General features: G+C 48.0%; 1 protein-coding gene across 1 annotated transcript in view; it reads left to right on the top strand.

Annotated features, from left to right (window-relative positions):
- The window catches only part of LOC115527998 (O-acyltransferase like protein), a 64,191-nt gene that overhangs the window by 5,969 nt on the left and 35,233 nt on the right, over positions 1–22,989 (top strand). The window contains exons 2-5 of the mRNA XM_030335801.1: positions 12,413–12,552; positions 13,887–13,965; positions 21,474–21,615; positions 22,613–22,830. Of these exons, the coding sequence (XP_030191661.1) occupies positions 12,413–12,552; positions 13,887–13,965; positions 21,474–21,615; positions 22,613–22,830 (579 nt within the window). The remainder of the gene's footprint in view (positions 1–12,412; positions 12,553–13,886; positions 13,966–21,473; positions 21,616–22,612; positions 22,831–22,989) is intronic.

Raw genomic sequence — 22,989 nt, 5'->3', positions numbered from 1 at the left:
GGGGAAACACAGTTCAACCCATAAAGCTCCGTAAAGCCCATATTGGACAGTTCCAAACTCCAGAACTGTCAGATAATACACTTATGTTGTTTGAAGCCACAAAGTTCTGGTAATGTGTTACAGCGGCTGTAGGAAACTCATACAAATGTGCAGGAAGCTCACTGTCACTGGTTTGGCCACACAGCTCGGTCACCACTTTCTGTTCTATGCCCCCCATACCTCCTTGTTTTTCTTGCTGTGTTTTAAATATTGGACCATAGTATGGAATGGTGAATTTATAGAATTTAGTGAATATGTGATGCCTACTAATTTAGCATTCATTTATTTAGAGCTGTGTCTACATATCCATATATCCCTTTGGGTTGTTCTACTCGGGGACTTCTTTTGGCTTTATGTATGTTCTAGAATAGTGATTTCATGTCTCTTGTCTGAATATCTTGTCCTGTCCTGTCTTTTCTCTGGAGGAAGGGCGCCTGGAAGCGAAGGCCTGTGGTTTACGCCCTTTTATATAGGCGTTTGTTATACATGTGTATAATTTAATGAAAAGATGACCAGAATACATAATGGGAGCTCTATTAAAAGGAGATATTGAAGTCATATTCTGGTTCTTTGGTCCTAGTAGACACCTGGTTGGCTATTTCCACAGGTCTTCTGCCATGGCCCAGCAGGTTGTCTGATTCTCCATATAAAGAGATGGGATCCCATCTCTTTGTAAACTTTTCACACCTTCCCCGAACGCACGGCTGCTCCCCAGGCCCACGGCGTCCCCTGCCAGGTCACACAAGCATCTTTGGCTTGGATTAGAATACCCACTTGGGGAGTGTTGTGGGTCGAACTGTGTCCTCCAAAAAGACCTGTTGATATCCTAACCCCTGGTACCTGTGAATGTGATCCTATTTGGAAATAGGGTCTTTGTAGATGGGATCAACTTAGAACGAGATCATGCTGGGTCAGGGAGTGCCCTAAGATAACGGCTGGTGTCCTTGTGAGAGAGAAATTCACACACAGAGAGCCACAGGGACCATTGCCGAATGACAGAGGCAGAGATCGGAGTGATGGACGCATCTACAAGCCAAGGAACACTAAAGATCGCCAGCAACCGCCAGAAATTAGGAGAGAGGCAGGAACAGATTCTCCCTCAGAGTCTCCAAAAGGAACCAACGCTCCTGACCCCTTGACTCCAGACTTCTGGTCTCCGGAACGGTGCACAATACATTTCTCTGGGTATAAGTCACCCAGTTGGTGGAAATTAGGACGGCACCAGGATACGAACACAGAAAGCGATGGGCCCCCAAACACACCCTCCAGAATAAAAAAAAAAAAAAAAAAGCATGCATCTATTTCTGAGATGAAAAACAAAACAAACAAAACAAGCTGTCTCAGGTAGGTCCTGGAACTCATTTCCTTTGACATGTACCGGGCCGACCCACGGCCGTTTCATTCAATCCACCCGGACCATGGCCCTTCGGGGGGAGCTATTTCTACGGAATCCAAACCGTGCTCGGCATGTGGAGACCCTCCTGGGTTCACGTGATGTCTGCGTGTTCCTGCACTTTATCCCTCAGGGACAGAGTCGGGGAGGGGGGCCTCTGGCTCCCAAGCAGTCTGCAGGGCTTTTCATTTCCTGTTTTCTCTAATCTCATAACATCCTTGAAATCGTCCACAAGCAGCTGCTTGTGCTTTAGCCGTGTTTAACCCTTCAAGTCCCTTCTCCCTGGTCCCTATGTCACGCTTCTCAGGCCACCCTGCTGGCGGGGTCGCTGGGCTTCTTCCCCTGACCGCTGACTCCCTTTGGCTTCATCTTTTCCCTCTTGGAGCGGTTATTTCGCATCTCCTCCGTGTGTCTCGTCTTCTCTCCCGGAAGGCAAGGCTCCGGGTTCACACCCAGTTCCAGGAGGCAGTCTGTAGGGAGGCACTCACTGGGCTAGCCGGTCACTGGCTCGAGCTGAGCCTCTGTTCTCTTGTCATCACGGGGGGACTGACCGTCCGCTTGATTTGGATTCTCAGACGTGGCCTGTCGTCTCACCCGCCTGTCGGTGCGGAGGGCATTTTACTCACGGTCAGCCCCTCCACCGGCGCTAGAGACAGGGACAGGAAAGATGCTGAAACAAAGAAAATCTTAGAAAAAAGGGTGACATGGCGGGTTTCACTGAGATCTCTAGAGTAGCTGGGTTTCAGACACATCCATGCTGGGGCAGGCTGAAACGCGGGCCCCCCAAGGACATTGACATTCTAGTTCCTGGGACCCGTGAATGTGAGAAACTGGTCCTTGCCCACTTGAGATGGGGAGATTATCCTAGATTATCCAGATGGGCCCTAAATGCACTCACGTGTGCTCTTAGGGGTGGGGGACAGAGCGCAGAGGAGGAGGTGATGTGACCATAGAGGCAGACATCGGGGTGATGTGGCCTCAAGCCAAGGGCTGCCAGCAGCCATTAGAAGCTGGAAGGGGAAAGAAGAGGTTCTCTCCTGGAGCCTCCGGAAGGAGTGTGGCCCTGCTGACATCTTGAATTCTGCCCAGGGATACTGATTTTGGACTTCTGGCCTCCCAAGCTGTGAGAGAACAAATATCTGTGGTTTTAAGCCACCAAGTTTGTGGGCATGTGTAATAGCGGTCACAGGAAACTAATACACCTGCTATTCTTGTTCTCCAAGATGAATAGCTGACCAGACAAAAGGTGTTTCCAGAAGGTGTTTGTAAACAGCTGCTTTAGGAACTTTGGATGTCAGATTGGTAGCGCATTCAGATCTCTTTCTAACAAGGAGATCCTGGCAACAGAGAGCTAGCATTTTATGTGTATGCCCTGTATCATTAGCCACAGTGCAAGGGCCATTCAATTCTGGTTTTTAAAATTCTCCAACGTAACGCAGCAATCTGGCAGGTGCTTAATAAATATTTGCTGTTAAAGCGGTAGATGATGATTGCTTTCAAGGTTTATTTGTGGCTTAGCATTCTAGAATCTTCTGCCGCCTTCAGCTTCATCGTATAAGTGCAGCCATATTTTAAAATATGAGACCACTGACCAGGGTCTGTCTTTCCTCTGTTCAAACCCAGAAATGAATCAGCTCTGCATTTCGATGTCCACATAGCATCACCACCATGTGAGAAGGCAAATTTGTCTGCCGATCAGTCCAGCAGAATTGAAACGAGTTGTTTCTCATCTTTGGGAGATGAAAACGTGGCACGGCTGCCATGCAATTTGAAGTAGCAGGTGGGATTAATCATTAGTTTATTCTATCCCTCCCTCCCGAGACAATCACGATGTATTTTTATTTGGATGGGACCAAAGGCCCAGCATCTCTGGTTCCTGACAAAAACCGATTAAGCAGTTAGAGGGCAAATTGTCCATTTGAGTTCATAATCAGAAAGGAAGCAAATGCAATTGAAACTTTGCATAGCATACAAAATAACCTTGGCCAGAAAGCCATAAATCCAATCAGTTTACAAGGCAGAACACCAACTGGAAAAAAAAACAAAAAAGGTGGAATTTAATCTTCTCAAGCGGATTAATTGGGTATACCTCTACATTTGTCCTTTAGAGTCTTATCTGGGTAAAGTCAGGCTCAGTATCGACACCTCTCTTGTTTTTATCTCCTCTGACCCTTTTAGTTCCAGATCCTTAAACTTCAGGCTGCAGCATTTGGGATGCTCAGTGATAGAGAAAGGGATTGGGGAATCAGCTAGCTTATCTATAATAAATACATCTGGCTTTTTAAATGGTCGTTGGTTTTCTTGACACACGGAGGACTTCAAAATACATTCATTCATGGAGCTGGATTTTGGGCATTCGAATTTAATTTTTTCAACGTTTAATTCAATCCAGCAAATGTTCATCGAACTGCTCCTCTGAGATATCCATTAATGGAAACATGACCCCTCCCACACAGCGGGGACAGACAGGTGAACCATTACACGCCGTTTAGGGTGATACACTAAGCAGGAGTCTGGACTGCTTCCTGGGGGGAGACCATCCTCCCGCTGAGACGCAAAGGATGATTCAGCATTTGCCAGGCAGACAGGAAGGAAGGACATTCCAGGCAGAAAAACAGACAAGTGCAGGCCTGGTGCATTCTGTATAAAGGAGCAGCGGAAATGGGTGTGGGCGTGGGAGGGTGAGCCCGGAGAGGCAGGTCCGGTCACGAAGGGCCTTTTAAGCCACCCTCAGGAGTCGGGAATTAATTCTAAAGATCAGAGCAGTGGAGCCTGCCTGCACAGAGCATCACCTGGGAAAGCTTTAAAAACAACTAATGCCCAAGATCCACCCTGACCAGTTAAGCCACTCTTTGCGAGGGTAGAACCTGGGTCTTATTATTTTTTAAAGATGCCCCAGGGGATTCTCATGTGGGCCCAGGGTTAGGAATCACAGCTGTAGATAAGAGGTCTGCCGTTTTCCCTCTAAAGGACCAGATAGCGAATATTTCAGGTTTGTGGGCCACATAGCCTCTGTTGCAACTGCTGAACTCTGTATCTAGAAAGCAGCGTTAACAACACGTAAGCGAACGAGGTGGCTGTATTCCTATAAAATTTTACGTACAAAAACAGGGCCGCAGAGTGCCAACTCCTACTCCAGATGATGAAATAAATACCACTGAAGAATTTTTTAAACAAGTATATTGATTTTAAAACTTTGTTTACATATACTGTATTTCCTAAATAATATATGAATCTATTCTTCCTGTAAAGGAATCGAAATAATACAGAGCTTCATTATTTTTTTGTTCCCTCCTTGAATTCTTAGTCCCCTTCCTGGATGATAGCTCTTAGCAATGAATGTATATCCTTCTAGAACTCTCCAGAACTTTCTCCTTGCAGTTTTGTGTACGTAAGCCTGCAGAGATGTTGTTTCGTTTTATAAAATTGAAAAATATATTTATTGTTCTTGAACTTTTTATTATTTTTTTTTAATTTTGAACCTTTTTTGAACCTTTTTTTAAAATCGAGTTTATTCATTTATTTTGAGAGAAAGAGAGAGCCTGCGCAGGGGCGGGGCAGACAGAGAGGAAGAGAGAGAATCCCAAACAGGCTCTGCACTGTCAGCACAGAGTCTGACTTGGGGCTCGAACTCATGAACCACGAGACCATGACGTGAGCTGAAATCGAGAGGCGGACGCTAAACCGACTGAGCCACCTTCAACTTTCCCCCCCCCACGGAATAGTATGTCTTGGTGCGTTTCCCACAGCAACAAATACAGATCTACCTCATCTTAGTCGTTGCAGAGCATTATAGAATATGAAAGTACCATAGCTCAGACAACCTTCTCCCGATAGAGGTTGAACTACTTGACGTTGCTGACATTAAACTGTTTTTGTCCCATGCGATGGAATTTTCACGTGGCTCCCCCTAATAGTTTGTGTCTACTTTTTTGCCTCGAGAGGCCTTACTGCTACGACCATCTTGCAATCGCGTGTTCACACAGGTTTCCCCGGGGCCGATTCTGAGACGTTGAATTGCTGGGTCCCTGGGGAGATCAGTTAGGAAGGAGTCTTTGGTTAAACCACAAACACCAACTCTGGCAAGCTTCCGCAGAAAGGGGAGTTTACTGGCCGACTACGGGGCAGCTCACAGGGTGGAGAAGGGGGCCAGTGGCCTGCTGGGCCCAGAACTGGTCTCTAGAGCAGTCAGGTCCAGACAGACTCCATGGCCGTCGGTGCCCATTCTACAGCCCCCTAGCCCACTACCAGTAGATGAACGAGGCCCAAGCTTTGATCTGGGCCTTGACTCACTCACTCTCTGCACGAGTCCTGGGAGAGGGTTGACCTCCTGTCACAGAGAGTGGGAGGGCAGAGTGATAGCGGCTTCCAAGGACCCCGTCAACCTCTGTAGTGACGGGAAAAAACACCTTGGTTTTCTGTCAGGACTGCATTAGGTTGGGGAGTGGTAATTCTCCCACGTCCAGGTGCTGTTAGGAGGGAGAATAGCTTTTAAGAGGCCAAATCGAGAGACCTGTTTCTTCACATTCTCACTAACAGTAATTATATCAAACTCATCATTTTGTAGCCATTCGATGGGTAGAAAAGAATGAGGCCTAATTGTGGCTTACTGGTGAGACCAAACGACTTTCGCATATTTATCGGTTACTTGGATTTCCTTCTGTAAGAGTTGCCTGTTTATATCCTTTGCAAATTATAAATTAGTTTCTTTGACTTTTAAAAAATTACTGATTTATAAGGGTTCTCTATATAATCTGAAAACATCCTTTGTCCAAGTTATTGATCCAGTAAATATGTCCTTCTCTGAGAGTTACCTTTTAACTTTGTTCATAGTGCCTGGGAACAATTTTCTTTTTAGTGTTTATTATTTGAGAGAGAGAGAGACAGAGACAGACAAGCAGGGAAGGGGCAGAGAGAGAGGGAGACACAGAATCCGAAGCAGGCTCCAGGCTCTGAGCTGTCAGCACAGAACCTGATGTGGGGCTCGAACTCACGAACCGTGACATCATGATCTGAGCCGAAGTCGGCCGCCTAACCGACCTAGCTACCCAGGTGCCCCTGTAGTGCCTGGGAACAATTACAGGGAGGGGAGGGACATGGTCAGTCTTGTCATTCAGGCAGTTTAGCTTAAAAGATGGTTACTGGCTACAAATGGCCGAGTGGATGGCCAGCTGTAAGGTTCTGAGTGTGGTCAGAGATAGAGTCGCCCCCAGAAGAGGCAACAGCCTGGAATCCTTAGCACCATTTAAAAGAGGCCAGTAAGGGGTGCCTGGGTGGCTCAGTTAAGTGTTAATCGGTTAAGTGTCCGATTTCAGCTCAGGTCATGATTTTACGGTTCATGGGTTCGAGCCCCACGTCGGGCTCTGTGCTGACAGCCCGGAGCCTGGAGCCTGCTTCGGATTCTGTGGCTCCCTCTCTCTCTCTCTGCCCCTCTCCCACTTGCACTCTGTCTCTCTCTCTCTCAAAAATAAATAAACATAAAAAAAAAAAGATTAAAAAAGAATAAAAGAGGCCAGTGAAACAGACACCTGCCGGCTGAGCCCAAGTGGCCTGAGCGACAGACCTGCCCAGAAGAGTCAGGAGTTCGCGGCGGAAGTCAGGTTCCCCCGGATTGCTCATCAAGGACTGTGTGCCCAGTTATGGCCAGGAGGTTTTCAAAATGACATATTATTTAAAAAAAAAAAAAAAAAGCATACACGTAAGCGCAATGCAGTTTCTTCCCCCCGGTTTTTAGGTTAACTTGCAGGAATCCCGTTATGAGTGAAGACAAAGACCAAAATGTCAGAACAGATGGGTTATTTGCCAACCCGTTTGTGGAGTTTTCTCCCTGCTCGTTCCAAAGAATGTCGCTGCCTTCAGTTGTATATGAGAACCTATAGACCAAACTGACCAAAAAGCCCAGGGTATTTCTGCGTGCGATGGGTTCCGATCAGGATGGATTTGAATACGTAGCCCTGCTCCTTACTAGCCGGTTGAAGCGCCCGGCTCTGCTTCTCGTGAGCGATTCAAAAGGGGGTAGATGTATGTTGCTGTTTCCGTTATTTACCACGTCTGTGCCTCAGGCGTCGAATCTGTACAATGGAGATTAAAACAGTTACTCGTAATCCCGTAGGATTGTGGGAGGGGTACGTGAGACAGTGGACAGAAAGCACTCACAACAGCGCCTGGCACGTAACAGACTCCCCCTGTTGGTCTTGTCAGCACACTGCGTGGTTCTGGCCGCGTAGGTCATGCCAGGGGGTTTTAAGGGAAAGGGATCAACCGGACCGTATTAATCACACTGAAAGAAAACCCAGCTGTATCCTGTTTACGATATTCTTGAGGCTACTGACAGCGAATTGAACAAATTTGTGTACTACTTGAAGCTGAATTATTGGAATGGCTGGGTCATCAAAGGTTGAAACTAAACACAATAAATAAATACAGTCCGAGAGCTAGCGGAAAATATTGGTAATACCAAGTATGAATAAGAAATCGTACAGTCAAGAGAGATTGGTGGAGGAAAAAGAGTTGAACTGGGTGAACAGCACAGTGGATGGGGTAAATAGTAAGGTGGATGGGGGCCAAGGAACACGAGGGGCTGGATAGATCCATTTAAGAGAACTCTCCCTCCAAGCGTAGCCGGAAGGGATAAAGAGCTGGGAAAGAAAACGGTAAGAGATTTTGAGGCCAGAAGTGCCGTCAGAAGGAGAAATACAACAAAACAAGCAGAAGGAAGGGGATATCGAGCAAATGGTAGTGGTATTTTCTCCAGAATGAAGAAAAGAGAAGAGGTCAGATTGGTGTGGTTTATAGAACACCAAACCAGACTGATGAAGAAAATTCACATCGGACTACAATACAGGTCAGGACAGACCCAAAATTAAGGACATGAAAAACAACGAGGAAACTGGAAACATTTCCAGAAAGAAAGATAGTCAGACACCGGACAAAAGCAGAACTAACAGAGAAATCCTACGTGAATGGAAACCCAGTAACGTTACTGGAGAATCCTTAGTGACAAAAAGACACAATAATGGAAGGTTAACAGCAAACACTCACAAAGCACTTAAAACTCTGGATGACAATGAGAACACCAGCTGTCAGAATCAAAAATTCAAAAGATGTAAAAGCTGCCCAACACTTACTTTTTAAAACACCTTTTTAAAAAAAAAAATAATGATGGATTTACAGAAAGTTGCTCAGATGATACAAAGTGTATCAATTGTACGTGCAGGTTTTAGTTTATGGAGGTGACTGAGTGCCAACATCGAGAGGTCAATGCCCTTGAAAGATTTTTATTACGTTTCCCACGATGGGGGCCTGCCACGCTGTGGGGGCCACACGGGGAGGCATTTGCTGTCTCTAAGAATCGGCTAGCCCCAGAAATGGCCACGGAGGCCATAAATGTCAGAGCATCACAAATATAGAAAAAAGGAAAATATAGTTAATACAGATATTGGCCCCATGATGAAGGGATGCCAAATGAAAAAACCCAGAATCTACGAACACAGAATAAGAGGGGTCCCCTATCTTCCATTCACTTCTCCCAGATGGTTGCATCGAACATAATCCTAGTACACTATAAAAAAAAAAAATCACCATTGGTACAATGCGCGTGTATAGCTCTATGCCATTTTAGCGATGTGTAGATTTCGTAACCCACATCACGGTCAAGACCCAGAACTTTCCATCACCACCAAGATCTGCTTCATGTTGCCACCTTACAGGTGTGCACAACCCCTCCCTCCGCTGTCACCGACCCCTGGCAACCAGTATTAATTATGGTTGTTCCAGAAAATAAAAAGGGCGAAAGTTGTGTACCACGCTTTATAAATTCGATCATAGCTTTGCTTCCAAAACGAGAAAAGGACAAAAAAACACGTGGCCTAAGAATTGACGAGGAAGAAATACGACTGAGAAACTAATCAGAACGCTCAGCATATGGGCCAGAGACCAGAACCAGTTATAAAAATCTGTAGCATTTTTCCACACCCGCAACAATCAATTGGAAAATATATTTGAAAATAAAACACCAAGAAAAATAGCCAACTCTACGCTATCTGGGAATTGTTTATATAATCTGTTTTCAGATGACCAAGGAAAAAATGTGAAATTTTAAGTAAGGACGCAAAAGAGCTGGAGTAAATTGTCTGACATCCAATGATGGCTTAACACAAAAATGATGTCGGGGCACCTGGGTGGCTCAGTCAGTTAAGCGTCCGATTTCGGCTCAGGTCTTGATGTCACGGTTCATGGGTTCGAGCCCCACATCAGGCTCTCTGCTGTCAGCGCAGAGCCCGCTTCAGATCCTCTGTCCCCCTTTCTCTTTGCCCCTCCCCCACTCATTCTCTCTCTCAAAAATAAACATTTAAAAGAAAAAAAAATGATGTTAACTTCCCCCATATATCAATGAATTTGAAGCAATTTCAGTCACTATTCTAGTTGGATGTTTCGAGGGGCTCAATAAACGTTTCCTGAATTTTTTCTGAATGCAAACTGTCTGAAATTTGTATGAGTGCTTAATGGTGTGCCAATTAACTAGTTCAACTTTGAAAAGAAAACGAAAGGCGGAATACTCAAAATACTACAAATCCATAATAATAAAAACCACATGGTTATTACTTATTTATTTATTATTGGCTTCATAGGCTTGTGACCTCTGCAGTCACATAGGACCCCCACTTAAGTGGGCCCCATGCTTGCTTTCAGTGTGATTTGCTGTCACTGTCTCGAAATTCTTAATAATTTTTTTTTAATTTTTTTAACGTTTATTTATTTTTGAGACAGAGAGAGACAGAGCATGAACGGGGGAGGGTCAGAGAGAGGGAGACACAGAATCCGAAACAGGCTCCAGGCTCCGAGCTGTCAGCACAGAGCCCGACGCGGGGCCCGAACTCACGGACCGCGAGATCATGACCTGAGCTGAAGTCGACTGCTTAACCGACTGAGCCACCCAGGCACCCCTCGAAATTCTTAATAATTTTTAAACAAGAACCCTGCACTTCGTTTTGCATTAGCCTTGCCAACCATGTGGCCCGTCTCAACAGGAACAAAGATGTTTCAAAGACCAGGACAGAAAGTACGGGCTCCAAAGAATGGATTTCTATCCGGCAAAGGACACCAGGGATAAGGAACTGACAGATAACTGAAACTAAATGCCTTCAATGACTCAGGTAGACGAGGACCGATATAGAGAATAACCAGGAACTCTTGCAAAGCAAAGAGCGAATCCGTTAAAAACGGGCAAAGGGTTGCAAGCGGAAAACAGAAGAGAAAACTTAAATGGCCGGCTGATCAACAAAAACATCCCAACTGATTTGCAATCAGAGAAATGAAAGGTGCAACAATCGGTTGGCGTTTTATGTCCATTAATTGCCAAAAATGAGAAGGCTGGAGCAGGCAACGAGGCAGAAATCAGCATCCACCCGGAGGGTGTCCTGGGGCAGTCGCTCTGGAGCACAGGCTGGTGGGAATTACCAGTATGGGTTTACCTTATGACCCAGCAACCCCGCTCGCAGGTGCGTGTATGTGAGCTAAAGCCTCACGTAGGTCGGTATGGGGACACTCTGGGTGCTTCTGTGGGTCGGAGGCCGTCTGTGTCCATCACCCAGGGAACAGCTAAGCGTGAGATGTTGATGAATTATTACGGGTGGTGAGAAGGTCTGGACTCGGTGAGCGCAGGAACGCCATAAGGATAACAAGAAACACCTCAAACGTAGCACAGCGTGACCCGTGTAGAAACAGATCTGAAGCATAAAGTCACGTATATAAATTATAAATACATTTGCACAAAATGAGGACACCTACGAATAAAAGCACAGACATCAAGCGTACGGGGGTAGGGGTAACAGGGAAGGGAGAGAGGGAAAAAATGAAAGGCAATGGATTATTTAAAATGAAGGACACGTGGGGCGCCTGGGTGGCGCAGTCGGTTAAGCGTCCGACTTCAGCCAGGTCACGATCTCGTGGTCCGTGAGTTCGAGCCCCGCGTCGGGCTCTGGGCTGACGGCTCGGAGCCTGGAGCCTGTTTCCGATTCTGTGTCTCCCTCTCTCTCTGCCCCTCCCCTGTTCATGCTCTGTCTCTCTCTGTCCCAAAAATAAATAAACGTTGAAAAAAAAAATTAAAAAAAAAATAAAATGAAGGACACGAGGACCCACAAGGACGTACATGAACATAAACGAATAAAAGAAGCACTTTGCGGGACCAGGGTGAAGAGTGTCATTAACTGTGCAGCTGATGACTGCACCGTTCTGCTCTTGAGGGTAAAAACAAACAAACAAAATTAACTGTCTAAGGTCCCACAAAACTGGATAAAAAATTTTAAAGACTGAATATTGTCTCTTGGCTGTATGTGGGGCGGGGGGGGGGGGGGAAAGAAATCTACTGATTTTTAGCCATGTCTTTTTACTCCCTCAAAGCATGTGTTATTTATTTATTTATTTTTATTTTTTAATTTTTAATGTTTATTTTTGAGAGGGAGAGAGACAGAGAGACAGAGCACGAGCCGGGGAGGGGGCAGAGAGAGAGGGAGACACGGAATCCGAAGCAGGCTCCAGGCTCCGAGCTGTCCGCACAGAGCCCGACGCGGGGTCGAACTCACAAACCATGAGATCATGACCTGAGCTGGAGTCGGATGCCCAACCGACTGGGCCACCCAGGCTCCCCAAAGCATCTATTATTTAAAAGAATTCAAATTCTTAATTTTTTTTCAGCAGCAGACCGGGCAACCCACACGAGAACCTGTATCATTCTTCTCCCTTGGTGAAGATGCAGGTTCAAAGAGTGGCCTCTGAATTGATCTGTCTCTCTTCCCATCCCCCCACGCCCCCTCCACTCCCTCCCCACCCCCCCACTCCCTCCCCACCCCCTCACTCCCCTCCCCACCCCCTGTCATCTCAGATTGATGGTTCTGGAAGGCGGAGCTGAGTGCCTGTAAATTCATTTGAAAGTGACACGAAGAAGCTAACCTTGCCTACTTCTTTTGCTTTGAAATTCAGTGTATGACTCGGTCGGGAAGCTTGGGAGCAATATTCTTAACGGAAACGTGGACAGGCTGGGATCGTACAGCGAGTGCCTCTCCGCCCGGGCTCCCTCAGGACGCTTCCAAGGACAGTACTGCAAGTTTCAGATCCTGCAGGTGAGTGCGGGATCTGCCCTCGTGCTCTCCAAGGACAACTGAACTTCGTGACCGGGACCCCCAGACGGCTCCGTCGATTGCTTTTCTTAACAAAACATCCCCCAAATCTATTACGATGTTTCGCAAAAGGTTACACCTAAATCGCACCTGCATGTTCTGAGTGTGCGACACTATAGGAGGGCAGTTGTCCGCATTCCACACAGACCTTCAGATGTTCCTCCCGCCATATTGTACTGGGGCAAGACTTCTGGACGACCTTCATGAGGAATCCAAGGTCAAGCCCCAGCCGATGTTTCTGGGCATCAACTCCTGACTCACCATCTGTTTGGGGAATACCAAAGGGAGGGGAGACTTCCCATTACCCATAATCCTGTCCCAGAAACAGAGCTCTGAGACATGTGTTTGAGATGGGCCCGGACTTCTGTGAACACATCAGTACATCAGTTGACTGAGGTCACAGGGCTCACTCCCTGCAAGGCATGTTAATTCTTCCGCTGCTGGAAAATAAAACCAGGGACAGCACAGCCTCTTATTCGATACAAAAATAGGCTTGATGATGTTGTACGACACTAGAAGAAAATACGTTACACGTTGGCTAAAAACAGTCATATAAAATAGCAGTAAGAAATCCACGCTTTCTGATATTAATGCTATAAAACGGTCTTGCGATGGTTGACCACTGGCCATCGAGAGATTCTCACCCACTTGTCCCCCGGAGGGCCGTGACAATGATTACTTGAGGGTTTAATCAGCGTGTATAAATGTCACGTCCTATTTTCGAAGCAGATTAATGGTTTTGATATCAGAGCCAAAGGCCAGGCCTATGCAATCATGTAAATTGCATGTTTAGAAGCAGCATGCCGGAAATTTTTATTTATAATTTGATCTTTCCTTCATTGGGACAGGCATTCTCATCATGGGCTTGATTTATGAATAAAATCTTTATTTGATATGCTGTGTCCTGTTACAAAGAGATGGCAACGTGGCAATTCTGTTGAAAACCCTAAGGACCGTCGACCCCTAGGACAGTTTGCCCTGTGGGAGAGAGGTGAACGGGGGAGCGGATTACCCCGCACTGGTGGCGGCTTTTAAACTAATCAGCTGCGTACTTTGATGTAAATACAAGTGCATCTGACCTTCTGTAGGTTTACTCGAACCACCCTGTAATGGGGAAGCCATCTCCAAAGATGTCAGCGCACGTCTTTCGATACCTGTCTCCCCCCGCCCCGTCCTAATCTTAATTCTTGGGCAGCACAACAGCAGCCTTAGAAATGATCGTGTGCATGTGTCACGAGCACCAACACAAAAGAACGTTGTGGCTTCGTGTTTTTCAGGATGGAGCTGCATACAGCGTGGGAGTGTGTGTCCCTGATTCTTGCACCGAAGAGGACGTGACCGTGATGTCTCAGTTGGGTAGGTCCTAGTGAGACTGTTGTCTCCGCGTAACGTTTGAAGACCCCCAACTCCTTGGAGCCGAGAAAGGCCCTTCTTTCAGGAACGAACTAACCTTTCGTCCTGATTAAGGCCAACAAACTGAGTGAGAATCATGGGTATTTGGGGATTTGGCAACGGAGGTGTTGGAATAGGCAAGGGGTAGGTAGGAAGGAGGATGGAGGTAGGATTGAGAGAGAGAGAGAGAGAGAGACAGAGCGTGAGTGGGGGAGGGGCAGAGAGAGAGGGGGAGACACAGAATCCGAAGCAGGCTCCAGGCTCTGAGCCGTCAGCATGGAGCCCGACGCGGGGCTCGAACTCACAGACCGCGAGATCATGACCTGAGCCGAAGTCGGACGCTCCACCGACGGAGCCACCCAGGCGCCCCCTGCACAATAAAATTTTAAATTTCAACAATCTTCCCTCACCCACAGTGGCCTGGTTCGGCCTGAAGAAAGGAGGGGTGCGGTATCTGTTCCATATTTTGAGTGTTCTCTGCTGTGGCCCACGTGTGGCAGCTGCCAAATCCAGAAGGCCATTCTGAACTGGGATCGTGTGACGCCAATGTGTTACGAGGGTTCAGGGCTGGGACCCCCGCGTTTTTTCCGAGTCGTCACCTCCCAGCTGTGTGATCCTGGGCAAATCGCTCCAACTCCCCGTGCCTCAATCCCTTCCTCTGCAGGGAGAGGGGTGGACAACGAAGTTCCGCGTGACTCCAGCTCCCCACGGCCTTGCGGTCGCTTCTGACCTTCGCCTCGCAGAGTGTATACATTTGAGACCTCATGGACGCTGGGTTGATTTCCTCTCTTTCAGAATTTTCAAAGGAAGAGTTTTGAAGCCCAGAAGTTTAACTACTAGCATCTCTTGTATTTATTCTGGTTGTCCAAATGAGAACTAACACGGCACGTTAAAAGGAAGACACTATTTCTCTACCCGCAGGACACTTCGGACACCACATGCGTGGGTGCCCCCCTCACGTTGTACAGTTCTGACACGAACTACCTGGAGGCGGTGCTGACCCCACGGGTCAAAGGCTCATTCCCACAAGACCGTCCCCCACTTCAGACACCAGTCCCAAGTAGTGGGTCCCGAGGTTGCCCACACTTCGGTCTGATGGAGCGGCCAGTCAGGGGTCCCCACCGTACCCTCCTCAGGTTTGCGAATTTGCTATCCTGGCTCACAGAACACAGAGAAACACTTTACTGTTACTTATTACTGGCTTGTTATAAAGGACAAAACTCGGGAACAGCCAAATGGAAGAGTTGCGCAGGGCACGGAATGTGGGAAGGGGCGTCGAGCTTCCCTGCCCTCTCAGGGTGCACCCCCATCCCGGCACCTCGTATTCCTCAGCCCAGAAGCTCTCTGAACCGCTTTGTTTAGGACTTTTATGGAGGTTCCATTACATAGGCACAATTTTTTTTTTAATATTTATCTTTGAGAGAGGGAGAGAGAGAGCACGCACAAGTGGGGGAGGGGTGGAGAGAGAGGGGGACAGAGGATCCGAAGCGGGCTCCGTGCTGACAGCAGAGAGCCCCATGTGGGGCTCAAACTCACGAACTGTGAGATCATGACCCAAGCCACAGTCGGACGCTCAACCGACTGAGCCACCCAGGCGCCCCAACGGGTAGGCACAATTGATGAAATCACAGACCATTGGTGATTGACTCAATCCGGTCCCTCTCTCCCTCCGGAGGTGGCGGATGGGCTGAAGGCTCCAATCTTCTAGTCCCGACTGGTGCCCCCCAGAGTCATTTTATTAGGCATCAACTCAAGTCTGCTTGAAAGGGGTTTATTATGAATGAGAACAAACACTCCTCCTACCCGTGTCACTCAGGAAATTCCAAGGGCTTTATGAGCTCTGTGCCAGGAACCCGGGACGAAGACCAAATTTAGATTTCTTATTATATCACAACCTCACACACATACTTAAAATCTTTCAAGTGTCGATGTTGCAGTTAGTTTTCAATGAGCTTAAATTGTCCTCTGACTTTATGATCCCCCCTATAGCTTCAGGTACGGGGTCTGTCTACCCAGCCAAATATTTTATGTGCTGTTGAAAAGAAAGCCAATTGTTATAAATTGAATTTCAATTTCAATTCTTGCTGGATAGGCCACAAATAGCCTAGCAACAAAGATAAATGCGTGGAGTCGTTATTAAATTAGCAGTTCGAGTGAATAAATGGCTCGCTAAGTCTGAGTTAACATTCACTATTATTTAAGAGATTTATCAGCTAGCCTGGTTTTTCTGGCCAATGCTAAGCTCGTTAGCCAGAGTGGACATTAGAATCAAGTGGAAGGTTCCATGCTATTGTGGATACAAAGATATTCTGATGAGTGTCATTGAGGAACCGGAAAAAGGAAGGGTCCTGCTTAGGGAGGGCAGGGCTGACTGATAGGGTGGGTATATTAGGGAAGCTTTGTTCTCCAGCTTCTGCACGGAGAAGTGGGAGCTTCTTTGCCTAGGAGAAAAGGTCTCCATCCGGAAAGGATTTGTCAGCTCTTCCCCAAAGCTTTTTTTTTTTTTTTAACCCTTTTGAAAAAAATGTTTATTTTTTGAGAGAGCCTGAGCAGGGGAGGGGCAGAGACAGAGGGAACCAGAATCCTGGGAGCAGGCTTCCCGCAAAGCCCGACGTGGGGCTCGAACGCACGAATCGAGAGATCAAGACTTGAGCCGAAGTCGGGCGCTCAACCGGCTGAGCCACCCAGGTGCCCCGGCTGTTCCCCAAAGATTTTTGATGGAGTTGCCAGTATTTCCTCTACAGATGTGGGGGCAGACAGCTCGGCAATAGCGGGCAGAAGCTGTTTGTGCAAGGACTTAACACGTGGCGACCGTAGCAGACAAGCCAGGAAGAAAAGAGCACAAGATTGCAGACAGAGGGGAAAAGATTCTGGGCAGGTCAGGGTGTGTTACCGAGTAATACTCCACTGTATGTATATATATATATATATATATATATATATATATATATATCACATCTTCTTTATCCATTTATCCATCGATGGACATTTGGGCTCTTTCCAGAATTTGGCTATTGTCGATCGTGCTGCTCTAAACATGGGGGTGCACGTGCCCCTTCGAAACAGCACACCTGTATCCCGTGGATCAATGCCTAGTCGTGCGATTGCTGGGTAGTTCTCTATTTTCAATTTTTGGAGGAGCCTTTTCCAGAGTGGCTGCACCAGCTTGCCTTCCCACCCACAATGGAACAGTAAACGTCAGGCAAATCTGACTGGAGTTTAATGGAGAGGCAAATAATTACCTGGTCACAGGGACAGCACAGAGCTGAGAAAGAAGGGGCTTGGGTCAAGGAAGGGTCTGTTAATGCTGAGGTAGCCAATTTCACCCAGACTCAACTATGAAGAATTTCCCTTCTTTCTTTTTTTTTTTTAACATCTATTTATTCTTGAGAGAGAGCGTGAGCAGCGGAGGGGCAGAGAGAGAGAGAGAGAGAGAGAGACAGAGAATTCGAAGCAGGCTTCAGGCTCCGAGCCATCAGCACAGAGCCCAACGCGGGGCTCGAACTTAACCGACCGTGAGATCATGATCTGAGCTGAAGTCGGACGCCCAACTGACTGAGCCACCCAGGCGCCCCATGAAGAATTTCCATTCTTAGGAACTCACTCTCAGTCTGCCTCCTGTCCTTATGGAAATTTCATGACATCGTATGGTGGCCACAGCGTCTCTCCTGGCAGTGGCCGAAAGCAGTGAGAACTGGGCTGTTCACAGTCAATGTGGAACCATCCCTTATATCCGTCCTCTTTCTTATGTTCTGTTAGGCTAATTTCATCTCCCCTTGCCTATTACAATTAGGATTATGAGGCCTCCACGGAACCAGGGGCCTGGCACTTCAAGGAGTGACTTCTTCCCCCTCCCCCCACGATCTCGCGGGAAGTCCCGGAGCCCTGATTGAGCAAATGGAGCTATTTTAATGAATAACTCCCTGAACTACCCACAGAAGCGCCTCGGAAGGAATGAGGATCAGTCCTGAGGATCACAAGGAATCCAAAACATTTCACAGGATACCATTTTGTGTTCTCGGTTCAATGCAGAAAATATGTCCTGAGGACTCTTACATCTGGCCTCTGTGTGCCATCGCGTGCGTGTGCCGAGGGGGGAGAATCAAAAGAATTGGGAGTTCTCATTTTGAGAACCCTATAATTTAGTTAGTAAGGGGAGTGTGCGTGCCTGACGTGAACCCCTGTCAGGAAATACACGCTGGAGGTCATGCCAACTGCTAGGGACAGGTAGCCGTGCAGAGGAACTTTGGGGGGGCCCGCAGGGTTGAGGGGGAAAGAGCCACCTGGGATAGGGTGAAGGGGGACGTTTGTAGCGTGGGCTTGAGCTGCCTGTGTCAGTGAAGGGGGTGCTGATGGTATGTGGCGAGACATTGGTGGGAAACAGATCAAACAAAGGTTCCCTATTCCCCTGTAGAGGCCTAGAATCTGACACAGTGTAGACCCTTCTGCACAGGCTGCCGATTGGTTTGATCAACTGGCAGGATTTAGCACGGGGAGTGGGGATTCTCCTCAGTGCTGCTAGGACCGAGGACACTGACTCCGGTCACTTGGTGAGGGAGGACGAGCCCAGGAAACCCAACTGTCCGCAGGCAGCCCCCCATTCGAGTGTCTTGGCCTGGTCCCCCCACCGAGTGCTATCTCATCAAGGGCAGCGATCTGGCGAGTCTCTGTGAGAGCTGGCTGGGGCCGCCTTGACAAATACCACAGACTCCGGGGCTCAACAACGAAATTTCTTTCTCATGGTTCTGGCGACTGGAAGTCCAGCATCAAGGCGTCAGGAGGGCCGGTTTCTTCTGAGGGCTCTTTCCTGGGCTTGCAGACGGCCACCTTCTCGCTCACTGTGGGCTCACCTACGTGTGTCCAAACTTCCTTTCATTTAAGGACACCGGTTGGATGAGATAGTGTGATGGCTCCGTTTTCATTTAATCACCTCTCCCTAAAGGCCCTGCCTCTAAATATCGTCACATTCTGAGGTCCTGGCTTCAACATATGAATTTAGAGGGGACACGGTTGTCTCTAGGGGTCTCTTTTCAGAGCCCTTTGAACTTGATTTTGGGACCTCCAGGGCTCAATTCTTTTCTACTCATTCTCTTCCTCTCCTGCCCCTGAGGCTTTCCTGTGATCACCTGCAAAGAGGGTGGGCACCTTGGAGGAGGGGAGTGGTAGCTGCAGTGTAGCCCTTAGACCTAGGTAAGAAGGACCCTGTCCTCGGCGCCCTGCTTTAGAGACCAGGCCTCCGGCTGGGCCTCCTCGTGGGATGTCTGTAGGGTCATGGGACATGCCCACCTTCCCCTTCTCTTCCAGTCACGTTGAGTGTCTAGAATTCCCTGCCCCTCTGGCTCCCGGCCCCCCTCCAAGGGGGGGGGGATGGGGGAGGGCTAGGGAGGTGGAGCTTAGGTTATCCACACCCACAGCTAAGGCACTTGGTGGTGTAGGAACAGGGGAGAGGTGGGGGGAGAGAAAAGTGTTGGAGGTAGACGGGACATGAGATTCCACTGTGTCCAACCCACCCTTCCTCATTACCCAGAGGAGGAAATGAGACCCAGAGAGGTGAAGTAACTTGCCCAGGGTCCCACAGCAAGCTGGCTCAAACCCAAGCCTGCTGCATGCAAATCTAGCCAATACGTGGTGCTACAATGGGGTGGCAGGAGGACGCAGAAAGGCCACACTCTTCAGGTTCACGCCGACCCGAGTGAGATTGTCCCTGCCCCTTAGCAGCAACATAGAGACAACCAACATTTACTGAACGCTTACCCTTCCAGGAACTTGCTGAGTGCTTCCTAATTAGTGCTGCACCCCTCGCAGCAACCCTATGAGGGGCGATTGTTTTCATTTTACCAAGGGGGAAACCGAGGCACGGAACCGCGAAGTAACGTGTCCACGGTCATAGAGTAAAGGGTAGATGCGGGCTCTCAATGCAGAGCCTGCATTCTTTAAATTTTTTTTTTTTACGTTTATTTATTTTTGAGACAGAGGGAGACAGAGCATGAACGGGGGAGGGTCAGAGAGAGAAGGAAACACAGAATCTGAAACAGGCTCCAGGCTCTGAGCCATCAGCCCAGAGCCTGACGCGGGGCTGGAACTCACGGACCGCGAGATCGTGACCTGGCTGAAGTCGGACGCTTAACCGACGGAGCCACCCAGGCGCCCCCAGAACCTGCATTCTTAGCCACCATGCTTAGGTTCGTGAACTTATCCAAGGAGAATTTTCCTTCTCTGTAAAATAAGATAAATAATGGGCGCCTGGGTGGCTCAGTCGTTAAAAGCATCTGACTTTGGCTCAGGTTCGTGAGTTGGGAGTCCCGCGTCAGGGGAACCCTGTCTGTCTGTCTCTCTCTCTCTGTCCAGGACACCCTCTCTCTCTCTCTCAAAAAAAAAAAAAAAAAAAGAAATGATGGATTAGAGACAGTGATCAAAAACACGTCTCATACCTAATGGGCGCTTAATATCTATATTTTTATTTTTTGTTATTTATAATTGGCATTGCTATTTAATTAAACTACACTGTGTCCCCCCTCCTTTGCTGATGTTTTGGAACATCTGTGGGTCTCAAAGTGTGTGCCCTGATTACTAGGTAGCCTGAGCACCTGATTTCTTGTTAGAAATGCAAATTCTCAGGTCCCACCCCAGACCTGCTGCATCGGCCCGGCTGGGAGGGGAGGGGAGGCAGGCAGTGGTCTATTGAGCAGGCCCTCCGGGTAATCCCGGGACACACTGAAGTCTGAGACCCCTGCCCTCCTCTTACCACTAATGTCCCCACAAACTACGGGGATCCCTACAATCAGTGACTGATTGTGTGTGCCCCGAGTTGGTGCTTCTGTGTTTCACTTTTATTTATTTATTTACTATCTTTTAATGTTTATTTTTGAGAAAGAGAGACAGAGCGTGAGCAAGGGAGGGGGCAGAGAGAGAGAGGGAGACACAGAATTGGAAGCAGGCTCCAGGCTCCGAGCGGTCAGCACAGACCCCGACGCGGGGCTCGAACGCACCAACCGCGGGATCGTGACCTGAGCCGAAGTTGGAAGCTTAACCGACTGAGCCCCCCAGGCGCCCCCTTTAGATACAGCGCCTTTCTCCAGCCTGCGGGCTTTCATTGTATTTTTTTCACCTCATATTGCATTTATGTCTCTTGCGGGAACCTGTTTACGAACAGATTTAAGCAGATTTAATGGTGCCTTTTAGGATTGTCATTCCCAGGGCTGTGCTAGGAGGGACCGCGGGAGTCTGGGCGGGCTAAGCATTCCAGAGACTACGGTCCACTTCGAGCTGGGCTGAGTTCTTCCTTCTGTGAGTCTCAGCATCTTCGTGCCCTATTTTCCCCATCTGTAAATCAGATATAGGAAAGCCAGCTGCCCTTTTTCATATCAAAGTTTTATTTTGAAACAATAGGTATGAAAGCTCTTGGAAAAGTATATTTGTTGCAGAGTAAAGTATCATTAATACAATCTCTTTTTTTTTCTTTCCCTCGGTAGATATTTTCAGATTCAGAAATACTTCGTTTTTGGCCCCTTCTCTCTCTCTCTTTGCAATCAATTCTTCCTCCTCATCCGGCACGGGCGCGGCTAGATGTGCTACTGGAACGTTCCCCCTCGACACCTTTGTGGCCGTGTGTCTGTGAGTATGGGCATCTGAGGTACCTGGTCGGGATGTATACGTCGGGACCGTGTAATCGATTTCCACTCACCACCTACGCGTGGCCATTTCATTTTCATTCTTGAATGATGCCTGGCCAGTGTTCCCTGAACGATCACCACGTACCTTACACAAGAAAATTCAGCAGTGGTCGAGAGGAAGGCTGGCCACACCCAAATGTGATTGAGTTTCAGAGTCGCGGAGAAATGTATCTTGATCCCAAATTGTCCTGTTCCTATCACGTGACCCCTGAAGATTAGTTTCTTTTATTTGAGGTGTGGCTTCTCCCTCAAACACCTTAGCCGTCCTGTCTGTTACTTTTTGTTTGCATCCTGCACACAAACTAACGGAAGTAGAATTGCCAGGGCGTAGCCGGCATCATTGGTGAGGGGCTTTCCTGAAAACCTCACTTATTTAACTACCCCCCTCTGAGACGTCCGTGTCTATATCACCATCCTGTCCCCCGTATCACCGGCTACCTTTGTAAAAACGACTACCAATCTGATGGAGTCAATACACTGGTTTAATTTACCTTAAAACCTTGGTAACGAGGAGGTTTTTCTCCCCCGTCAAGTTTATCTGCTATTCATACTTTTCGCTCCTGTTTCCATGTATGTGGGTTAGCTGGGTTCTTACTGATTTTTTAAACTATCTTATATACATGAAAGATACGAGTTCGTAGTCCAATCAGCTGCAAGTATCCTCCTCAGGGTTTGGGTGTTTCTCTTTATGATTTTTTTTTTTTTTTTAGCAATTATAATAAGGAGTCGAGTGAAATCCATTAATCTTATACTTCATTAATCATTTCCTTCATTATCGATTCTTACGAAGCCACTCCCGCCCCTTTAAACTGTTCGATACTCGTCTGTATTTTTGTTGGGGGCTTGCGTGGTTGGTTTTTCGCTGGGCTGTTTTCTCTGCCTCTTACGGTGGCTTTGGTGTGACGTAAGGCTTGGTCACACGTGTCTTCCCCCTGCAGCTGCCTCACCTCGCTGGGCCTCCTCCTTCCCCTGGCTGGGACTGTCTATGTGGCAGCCAGGGGGCGGGGGCCCGACTACAGGGAGTCACCCTCACATCGGGCACGACCGGCCACCGACGGGAGCCTGCCTCTGAGAGAGACACAGAGGAGTGACCCAGGAAACAGAGCGGGTGGCCTGGCCCACCTCTCACTCTCAGGAACCCCGAGCAGAGGACAAAGTAGGCATTTTGATAACCTAAGAGCGCGCACTAGAGGTGGCTTAGAGGAGCCGTATTTGGAAAATAATTCCGACGGTGCTGGGGTCTGGGGAACGTCCAACAGCGTCTAAATGCCAGTGTGGAGGTTGGGTCTCTGTTCTTCACAATTCCGCCTTTGTT

The sequence above is a fragment of the Lynx canadensis genome, chromosome D3 (genome assembly GCF_007474595.2).
Source record: "Lynx canadensis isolate LIC74 chromosome D3, mLynCan4.pri.v2, whole genome shotgun sequence".
In the NCBI taxonomy this organism is placed as follows: Eukaryota; Metazoa; Chordata; class Mammalia; order Carnivora; family Felidae; genus Lynx; species Lynx canadensis.
This window is presented reverse-complemented; position numbering and strand designations above follow the sequence as displayed.